This window comes from Python bivittatus, unplaced genomic scaffold (assembly GCF_059951505.1).
Source record: "Python bivittatus isolate LINGU-HERP-01145 unplaced genomic scaffold, Pbiv_v1 ctg000480_np1212, whole genome shotgun sequence".
Lineage (NCBI taxonomy): Eukaryota > Metazoa > Chordata > Lepidosauria > Squamata > Pythonidae > Python > Python bivittatus.
In genome coordinates this window covers 11,198,396-11,209,400 of record NW_028277075.1, presented here as the reverse complement: position 1 = coordinate 11,209,400, position 11,005 = coordinate 11,198,396, and the positions used below count along the sequence as shown (strand labels likewise).

The window sequence follows — 11,005 nt, the reverse complement described above, 5'->3', positions numbered from 1 at the left end:
GACAGGTTTTCAACATACCTCATTTATGTTTTTCAAGAGGGTATAGTGGATTCTAAAAGACAAGAGAAATAGATAAAATGGTTTTCAGCATAATGCATGGGTTAGATCCAGATTTATTTAAACAAATTCCATTCCAATGAAATCAGTAGGACACTTACAGGTAGTCCTTGCTTAATGACAACAATTGGTACCGGAATCTTGGTTGTTGAGCAAAGTGCTAGTTAAACAAGATGCCCAGGTGACTGCTTTGCTTGACGATTGCAATCCGGGCACTCCTGGTTGCGGTTGTTAAGCGATCTCCTGGGTTGTTAAGTGGATGGGGCAAAAGAGCTGCCTGCTGAAGGATTTCAGTTCCGTGCAGAGCTGAAATCCTTTAGCAGACAAGCTCTTTTGCTCTGTCCTCTTTCGCCTTCCCTTTCTCAGCAGTGAACAGTGCACCTGAAGATTTAGGGTCTGTTAACTGCCCAGCGCTGGGGGTGGGGGGGGGACCTCCCAGTGCTGGGCAGTCCGTAACTGTCCAGTGCTGAAAAGGGAGGGGAAACCTCACAGCGGTGTGAAGGCAGGGACCTCAAATCTTTGGGATTTGAGTTCCCTGCCTCTGCACTGCTGAAGAGGGAGGGGAAACCTGAAATCCCAAAGATTTGAGCTCTAACTGCCTGCCACCGCATCCCCTCCACTTGCAACCTTCCCTGCTGGCTTCCAATGGGGAAGCCAGCAGAGAAGATTGCAAATGATGATCACATGATTTCAGGGCACTTGGCAACTGGTCATAAATGTGAGCCGGTTGCCAAACACCCGAAATGTAGCCACATGACCGCGCAGGGTGGCAGTGTTACTTTTTTGATGGCTGCAAGTGTTTTACAGGCTTTAGAATACCCTTTTCTGAGACCATTGTAATTTTGAACTGTCGTTAAACAAATGGTCATTAAGCAAAGACTTCCTGTATTGTAGAGTTCCAACTGGTGGGAGTTTGAGTCCAGCATGACTCCTAGGAATATATGTATGTTTTGTTAAAGTGGAAATTATTTTTTCACTACTGAGATCTATTACTGGAACTGTGATTTCAGTTCTAGATGGTATTTGTCAGGTTAATAGTTATATATTAGTAAAAAAAAAAATTCTGTAACCTGAATGTGAAGCATATTGCCAATTAAAATATAGTTTTTGCTGAGGGAGAGATGATGCTGTAAACACAATGAGCATCCAGAGGAATTTTGTACAATGGATCCTTAATGAAAAAAGGGCCAATAAAATGGCTATTTTAAAAGGCAAATAAGCAGCTGAATTGACTAAGAATTTGTTCATAAAAGTGGAATATAAGAACACAGAAAAACTGGAGACTTGGGACATGTATGTGATGAACTTATTGATCCCTCAAGAGAAAGAAGAGAGATGGGCTAGAGAGCAGCATGAGAAGGAAAACAGCTGAAATCACTGTCAATATGAGCAGGCAAGTATGGTTGAGGACCATGAACTCACAATTGAAGAAGCTAGGCCAGGGTTCAGGGATGGCAGTGCTGAAGACTCTCGTGGCTAGATTCTATGCATCCAATGAAGTGATCTGCAGCTCATGAAAGCTTATACCTTTTAATAAAATGTGTTACTTAGAAAAGATGGTACTAGACTCCTGGTTTCTAATCTGGTTTATTTGTTGGGGCCTGTGATGGTGCTGTTGGTGCAGATGTGGGGGCAAAGTAGACATCTGGGTTTGTTGCAGGAGTTCCCATGGTAGCATAATTGTCCTGTTGTTTCTTGTTTGTGAGAATCTGCTTCAGCTGGATGGTTGCCTGTATGTAAATAAGGCCACTGCAATTTTGTAACGCCTTATATAAGTAAGATCATTGTAATTTTTCTTAACCAACTAAAACAAATGGTTTTTTTTCCTGCTTAACAAGTTCTGGAAATGTTACGTCTCTGATTGAGTTGATTATAATCAACTTATTATCCTCGTTTGGGAAATTTAAAAGGTAAATTTTAAAAAAGACTTGGAAAAAAAATCATATGAAGCATTATTTATTAGCGAAGTTAAGTTACTTGTGCGACAATAAACTTACTCAGTTTCTTTTGATTTAGTACTAGAAACTGAGTTTCATCTTTCTCTCCCCACGCCCCATTAAGTGTTGCAGTCCAATGCATTTGGCTGGAAACCAATCACTAACATCAATGCCGTACTCTATCATGCCCTTAGCTCAGTGCTGAGCCGGAAACACTCTTGTTTAAAGGAAGTCACAACTCTATGTCTGGAGCGCGTTGGGCATTTCGGAACGCATGCGCAGAAGAGTGCACGCGCTCCGTCGCTGTCTGCCGCTATTGCGGCCTGCGGAGGCCTGTGTTTTGCCCCAGCCGACGCCGTCGGATACCCGTTTCCCGGCTCTATGTTCCCGACGTGGGGTCTATATGGGGCAACCCCTGGGCCCTATCCTCCGCCCCCTACTATGCTGTTGCCGCCGCCGCCGCCGCCGCCGTTGCCTGGGCCTTTACCAGGGGTGCTGCCTACCGCCATGCCGCCGCCGCCGCCGCCGCAGGTCCCGGTAGTCCCGCCGCCTGTTTTAGGTAGTTACGCGGCCAGTTCGGCAACTACTGCCGCTGCCGGCACTGGGGGATTTCTGAGTCTGCAGGAACAACACCTGGTCCAGCTGCAGCAGCTCCAGCAGATGCACCAGAAGCAGTTGCAGTCGGTGTTGTTAGGGGGGCCCCCTCCACCCGGCGCGCCTCCACCGAACATGCCGCCGCCTCTCCCCAGTTCCTCTGCCGCCACTACTTCCTGGCAGCCGCCGGTACCTGCCGGACCGCCGCCCACGCGGAGCTATCAGAAGCAGTTTAAACACCGCGATCCCCCTCCTCCGCCTTTGCCTCGGGAATCACAGTTCCGAAATCCCCCGATGCCGCCGCTTTCTTTGACAGATGAGATTACAGAATCATCGCAACCCCGCGATGAGTGGGAGCCCCATGTTCCTTCAGCCAGTCCCCGCATGGATATGGACATGGATCTGTCTTCGCCACCACAATCTCCTTCCCAGTCTTTTATGCCCCAGTTAGAAGCTGATCCCTACATACCACCACCTCAGTCTCTGCCAGCACAGAGTCAGATCCCACCACCACAGTCTTACCAGTCCCATTTGCAGTTGTCTCAGGCAGTTCCCCAGACTTTTTCAGACCCTCCCTCTTCAGCTGTTTCTCAGTCTTACCCAACCCAGTCCCAGCCTTATCAACCCATCTCCCAGTCATCCTCCCAACTAGGCCAGCCCATTGCAACATCAGTCTCCCAGCCTGAACCCCACTTCACTTCATCCCAGATTACTCAGACCACTTCTGAACCACCAGAATTAAGACTGAGTAGCGTCCCAGAGAAAGATGTTCAATGTGAGCAACAGCAAAGCAGCTCACGTGCAGATCTGTCCACAATGACCCCCCAGGTAAGGATGAAGTAGCCATTGCAATTGTCTCTACTTTTTCTACAAAGCTTTTTCCACTACAAAAGCTTTTTCATTATCTAGATAAGTGTCCTAATTATGAGATGTGTGTGTGTGTGTGTATATATATATATATATATATATATATATATAGGACCAAATATTACAGTGGATTTTATTATAAACGGCAGGAAAGCATTAAATGCTTAAATGACTTAACTGCTCAGATTCCATAAAGGCCAGACTTTCATATGCTATTTGGGGAGTCCTTGGTGCTCCCTGAGCTTGGTTGTTTGCTTGCAAATGTTTCATTACCCAGCTAGGTAACATCAGTGTTCTGGTGGTGCAGTCAAGGCACTGACAATGTTACCTAGTTGGGTAATGAAATGTCTGCAAGCAAACAACCAAGCTCAGAGAGCACTAAGGACTAAGCACAGTTCAACCTTGAGCTACAGATATTCTCTTCTTTTGGATATGCTATTTGGTCAGTGGTTACTCAGAAATAGATCCTTTCAATAGTATGCCCCAGTTTTGGCATAACCTTCTATAATAATGATGGCTGACGTATACTGTACTATGTTTGGGGGAGGGAGGAAGGTTATCATTGCACAACAAATACCTTTTTATTTGTCAGACTTTTTTATTAAAAAGTGTGGCATTCTAATTTTATATCTGCTGTTTTGGTGTCTGCTACATTCCACACATGCATAAATACATACCCATAATGCTATTCCTTTTTAAGGTAAGCAACACTATACAAAGCACAGAAAAGAATTGCAAAATAGTAAGCTAAAGAAATCAAGTAAGCATAAAAGCATAAAGTAAGAAAAGGAAATACAGTTTAATCTAGTTTATACCAATACCATTCACTATATCTCTATACTTTATATCTTAGCAAACCATCCTGTCTTTCACTATGTTCACGCACTGCTTCATACTTTGCCTTTTCATCTTTAAAGATTGTGCCTCTCTCTGAGGGATCACCAACTCCATCCAAACACAAATTCCATGGCATTCCCTTTCTTCTTGACCATTTTGCCTTCATATATTTATTTGGCAATTTGTTCCTCATTCATTCTCTGTGTGTGACCAAACTGTCTCAACATATTCCTTTTGCACTGGCCACTCTTATATTCAATCAATATTTTATTGAACACTCATGTTCTTGACCCTATTTTTTTTTAGTTTATCACACATACTTCTTAAGTAATTATTTTGGCTGCAGTCAATTTACACTTACGTTTCTCCTGATGTATTCAACTCTTGCTTCTATGTGACAAAGTGACAGAAGCACACAACTGTATAAAGCTACTTAGCTTCAGTTGACCCTATTTTTTTTTAGTTTATCACACATACTTCTTAAGTAATTATTTTGGCTGCAGTCAACTTACACTTACGTTTCTCCTGATGTATTCAACTCTTGCTTCTATGTGACAAAGTGACAGAAGCACACAACTGTATACAGCTACTTAGCTTCAGTTGACAAACATTTATTCTGCGACAGACCACTTATATCCACTGTTTTTTATACAGTATATCCCCCCATTTTTCCAGAGTTAGCAAACATTCTACCAAAGTACACAATTCACTCCATTTTCCCTGTCAAACACAATTGCCTTGGTCTTAATGTATTAATTTTCAGATCCATATTCTTCATTGCACGTTAAAGCCTACTACTTATTGCAAGGCATTTGGGTTCTCAGCTAGCAAAATAATATCTGCACACAGAAGTACACAGCCACTCATATTCCCAACCAACATACCTCTGCTGTCAGCACAAAGCAATCCTTATACATTCATCCATAAATATGTTAAACAACCAAGGGCCTATCATATATTCATGTGTTCTGTAGAGATTTGGCTGGGTTTGTAGAATTTAGCCCTGAAAGCTAATCCTGTACTTAACTAACTTATCTTAGAAATCAATTCACTCTAAAGAGTCCCATATACATTTCAGTATGCTGGGACTCAGTTCAACAAATACTGAGGAATTAGATTACTAATTTCATTTGCTTCATTATTTCTTGATGAGTTCTAATCTAATACATTACCGAAAACCAGTTTGTTATTAACTTGAACAATAATAGTAGAATGAAAAACTCTTTTTATACTGGCTATGTATTTGCTATTATTTTCTGAGCGTGTGCAATATTATCTATTCAGTTATTTATTTTTTTTGTCTGCGCTCAGTCATTGCTGACCCTGCATTCAGTTATAGCTGCTAGTAATTATTTTAGTATTTTATTATTTATATGCTTATGCCTGGAATTAATCATTGATTCATGAATTAATCAAGCCTGTTACAGTCAGGTTACAAGCCAGGTTAAGCGCAACGGCTTAATGACGCTGAAAGTTGCTGGCCAGAAATGGTCGATGCTTCAGCAGTTCGAGTCCAGCCTTCGCATTAACAGGGTGAGCTCCTGTTTCCTCCCCAGTTCCTGTCAACCCAACAGTTCGAAAACTCACGTGAGTAGATAAATGGGTACTCTCACTCCGGTGGGAGGAAAAATGCTGACGGCGCCTTGCAAAAGGAGCCAGGAGCAGTTGCCGGTAAGCGTGAAACCGTGCTCGCCCGAAAATGGTGCAAAGCAATGGAAACTCCGCCTCCTGCGCTCGCCAGCTGGGCTCTGCTCTAGGAAGGAGGCTCTGGCAAACCACTTCCGAAACACCTTGCCTTGAAAACTGCAAGGACTCGTCCAAGCAGTCACTGCAGAGTCGGTAACGACTGAGCGCAGATTTAAAAAAAAAAAAAATAGTACCTAGATGGCTTTGCTCACACTTGTGGATGACCTCTGGTGAACCTGGGATAGGGCTAGTGTATCCAACCTAGTGCTGTTTGATCTCTCAGCGGCTTTCAATACCATCAGTCATATTATCCTTCTGGGCTGGTTGAGGGGGTTGGGAGTGGGAGGCACTGTTATTCAGTGGTTCTCCTCCTTCCTCCAAGGCCTATTCCATTGGGTGTTGGTAGCAGGGAAGAGGTCTAGCCTCAGCCTCTGCTTTGTGGGATGCCAGAGGGTTCTACTCCCTCCCCGCTCTTATTTAACATCTACATGAAACCACTGAGTGAGGTCATCCATCAGCATGGGGTTAAATACCATCAGTATGATGATAATACTCAGCTGTACATCTCTGCCCCAAGCCGCCCAAGTGATACCATCAAGGTGCTTTCCCAGTGCCTGGAGGCTAAATGGGCCTGGATGTGGAAGAACCAGCTTTGGCTCAATCCTGACAAGAACAGGTGGCTGTGGGTTTTAGGATCCCCTGTGTCTAGTGATTTGCCATCTTTGGCTGGGATGACACTCCTGGATCAATGGCTTCTGCTTGACAAGCAGGTAGCAGCTGTGGCCAGGAGGACCTTTGAACAAATACATCTTGCATACCAGTTGTGCTGTTTCCTAGATCAAGAGGCATTGCTCACAGTCACTCATGCCTTAGTCACCTCCTAATTGGACTATTGCAATGCACTCTCCATGGGGCTGCCCTTGAAGAGCATTTGGAAGCTACAGCTGGTCCAGAATGCTGGACAGGCAGTAGTGGCTGCACTGTGGTATGCCCACGTAATATCATTGCTGTGTGAGCTGCACTGGCACCCAGTAGGCTTTGGGTGCAATGCGAACTGTTGGTTGTCATTTTTAATGCCCTCCATTGCATGGGACCAAGTTATTTGTGGGACTGCCTATCCCCAATGGTTTTTACCCATCCTATTAGATCTGGCAGAGTGGGCGTACTGAGGTCCCGTCAGTGAAACAACATCACTTGCTGGGGCCTCAGAAGTGTGCATTTTGTGTCATGGCATCTGCCTTATGGAACAGCTCCTCCCCAGAGATATGGATGGCCCCAACCTTGTTGGCTTTTAGGAAAGCAATGAAAATCTGGCTTTTCCCCCAGGCACTGGGACAGGATGTTGATGGAGCTGGCATGGGTGGGGGTTTATGGATGAATGTGAGTTTTATCGGGGCTCAGTGTTGTTTATTGTTTTACATGCTTTTTGTATGTAATGTACTGTGTTTTATTTGCTGCTCAGAATTCCTTCTCGTAGAAGGGCATCTCTACAAATTTGTTTAATAAATCAAATAAATACATTGAAATAAGCTATTACCTTATAATGCTGTAAAAATTCTGAAGTATATATAAGAACCAAATAAGATTTTCAGAGATTGATTCTTAGAAGTCGTTCTGTTTTATGAGATCAAAGCCATACTGTTAATAGCTCAGGAAAAAGTATACAGGTAGTCCTCACTTAACAACCCTAACTGGGGCTGGACTTTCTGTTGTAGAGCAAAGCAGTTGTTAAGCAAAACATCATATGATCATGTCGCTTAGCGACGGCAGTTTCTCCTGCCCTGTGCAAACTGCCTCCACTTCAACTCCCCCTCCTTCCCATGTAATGGTACAGTGGGGCAAAAAAGTATTTAGTCAGCCACCAATTGTGCAAGTTCTCCCACTTAAAAAGATGAGAGAGGCCTGTAATTTTCATAGGTATACCTCAACTATGAGAAACAAAATGGGGGAAAAAATCCAGAAAATCACATTGTCTGATTTTTAAAGAATTTATTTGCAAATCATGGTGGAAAATAAGTATTTGGTCAATACCAAAAGTTCATCTCAATACTTTGTTATATATCCTTTGTTGGCAATGACAGAGATCAAACGTTTTCTGTAAGTCTTCACAAGGTTTTCACACACTGTTGCTGGTATTTTGGCCCATTCCTCCATGCAGATCTCCTCTAGAGCAGTGATGTGTTGGGGCTGTCGCTGGGCAACACGGACTTTCAACTCCCTCCAAAGGTTTTCCATGGGGTTGAGATCTGGAGACTGGCTAGGCCACTCCAGGACCTTGAAATGCTTCTTACGAAGCCACTCCTTCGTTGCCCGGGCGGTGTGTTTGGGATCATTGTCATGCTGAAAGACCCAGCCATGTTTCATCTTCAATGCCCTTGCTGATGGAAGGAGGTGTTCACTCAAAATCTCACAATACATGGCCCCATTCATTCTTTCCTTTACACGGATCAGTTGTCCTGGTCCCTTTGCAGAAAAACAGCCCCAAAGCATGATGTTTCCACCCCCATGCTTCACAGTAGGTATGGTGTTCTTTGGATGCAACTCAGCATTCTCTCTCCTCCAAACACGACAAGTTGAGTTTAGACCAAAACGTTCTGCTTTGGTTTCATCTGACCATATGACATTCTCCCAATCCTCTTCTGGATCATCCAAATGCTCTCTAGCAAACTTCAGACAGGCCCAGACATGTACTGGCTTAAGCAGGGGGACACGTCTGGCACTGCAGGATTTGAGTCCCTGGCAGCATAGTGTGTTACTGATGGTAGCCTTTGTTACTTTGGTCCCAGCTCTCTGCAGGTCATTCACTAGGTCCCCCTGTGTGGTTCTGGGATTTTTGCTCACCATTCTTGTGATCATTTTGACCCCACAGGGTGAGATCTTGCATGGAGCCCCAGATCAAAGGAGATTATCAGTGGTCTTGTATGTCTTCCATTTTCTAATTATTGCTCCCACAGTTGATTTCTTCACACCAAGCTGCTTGCCTATTGCAGATTCAGTCTTCCCAGCCTGGTGCAGGTTTACAATTTTGTTTCTGGTGTCCTTCAACAGCTCTTTGGTCTTGGCCATAGTGGAGTTTGGAGTGTGACTGTTTGAGGTTGTGGACAGGTGTCTTTTATACTGATAACAAGGTCAAACAGGTGCCATTACTACAGGTGGAGGTAATGTGGAGGACAGAGGAGTCTCTTAAAGAAGTAGTTACAGGTCTGTGAGAGCCAGACATCTTGCTTGTTTGTAGGTGACCAAATACTTATTTTCCACCATGATTTGCAAATAAATTCTTTAAAAATCAGACAATGTGATTTTTCTGGATTTTTTTCCTCATTTTGTCTCTCATAGTTGAGGTATACCTATGATGAAAATTACAGGCCTCTCTCATCTTTTTAAGTGGGAGAACTTGCACAATTGGTGGCTGACTAAATACTTTTTTGCCCCACTGAATGACCTTGGGAGGCAGGGAGAAGAGATGCAGCCAAGGGAACAGTCAGATAAAAGGCAACTTAGCCTGCAGCAGGAATGTGGCCAGGGTAAGTGGCTCAGAAGGGACCCTCCCTAATTTCTTGGGCTGTAAGGAGGACAGGGGGAGAAATGTACTTTCAGACTTGCAAGATTCTGTTAATGACCACTGTTCAGTAACGGTGCTGAAAAAAGAATCTGGTGGGCAGTTCAGCCAAGGTCTGGGTTGCAGCCTAGAACAAGATGAGACCTTGGACTGTGTTGCTCCTATGCAGCCTCTCTCTGTGCACCAGTTCCAGAGCATACCTTGGTTTTCCAAGGAACTCCAGGAAATGAAGTGCCAGAAGAGGTACCTAGAACATCATTAGAGGAAGACTTAGAGCAAATCCGATCCAGCACAAGTATAGTCAATATTTAGGATTGCATCATGGCAATAAGGGCAGTGCAACATCATTTATCTGCAGTTATTGCGTCCTGGGGTAGTGGTCCAGTGGCCCTGTTTAGAGTGACTCATTCCCAGCTGGGGAGGGACAGCTCACAGGACCATCTACAGAGCTGCCACAAGGAATACTCAAGCTATCTGGCAGATAAAGTTCCTCAGATCTGCTCAGAGTTTAGCTCCAACTGAGCAAGTCCAAGCAAGATGCATAAGGCATGGTCTTGTGTGGTTATCTGAACAGAGTTTGTGTCATCACTCTTCTGTGAGCTGCATTGGTTACTGATTGCCTTCTGGGTGCAATTTAAGGTGCTGGTTGTAACCTACAAAGCTCTTCCTAGCATAGAGCCTGGTTATTTAAGGGACTGCCTGTATGCAGTGGTTTCTTCCTGTCTAGTGAAATTTGATAGAATGGAGTCACTCTGTGCCCCTTCAGTTAAACAATGCCAGAGATTTGCATGGCTTTCACCCTACAAGGGTTCCACAAGTCTTTAAAACCTGAGTTTGCTCCCAGACCTGGGGTTAGGGTGTTTGTTAGGCCCCTGGCAGTTTTTGGGTGGATGGGATTGTGATTCTATCCAGGTTTACATGTTCTTTTCTCTTTTTAGTTTTTTTTTCTTTTTTAACTATGTAAGACAACCTTCTAAATATAAATAAATGAATATGTAGCTTTGAGGGTAGAACTTAAAAAGTTGCATTTGAGTAAAAGTGATAAGGAAGTCCTTGGTGTAAGTTTTATTTCTGAAGACAGCCTATGGGATCCCAATACTGTTTTCCTCTGAGACTATTAATGCAGTGCTTTCAACTTTGAGGTTTGTGCTGAGCTTAGAACAAAGTAGCTCCACTCAGTGCATTCTGGTGGACTATTTTTTGCAATACCTGTGTACCAGTAGACCAAAACTCAGAACAGCTTGAATATTTCACATACCATAGGAAACAATAACAATTTGGAATTAGTTGCTGCTTCTTTGTTTTTTATCTAAGGGCTGGTAGGTAGGGTGTAGTCTATGCAGAATGCTGCGTCCCATCCAAACTGCAGAAATTTTGGCAAATATGATGAATGTTAAAACATTGGGGGGGGGGGGCGGAAACCTTCCCCTAAGAAACAATGGGAAAACAGCTTTGCTCTTCCATATTA

The 11,005-nt window shown here is 43.8% G+C and overlaps 1 protein-coding gene across 2 annotated transcripts in view; it reads left to right on the top strand.

Moving 5' to 3' along the window:
* Positions 1-2,262: 2,262 nt before the first annotated feature.
* The window catches only part of YLPM1 (YLP motif containing 1), a 55,088-nt gene continuing 46,345 nt past the window's right edge, over positions 2,263-11,005 (top strand). For both annotated transcript variants that reach the window (XM_007425434.4, XM_007425435.4), the window contains exon 1: positions 2,263-3,416. In XM_007425434.4, coding sequence (XP_007425496.2) covers positions 2,376-3,416 — 1,041 coding nt within the window. In that variant the 5' untranslated portion in view covers positions 2,263-2,375. The remainder of the gene's footprint in view (positions 3,417-11,005) is intronic.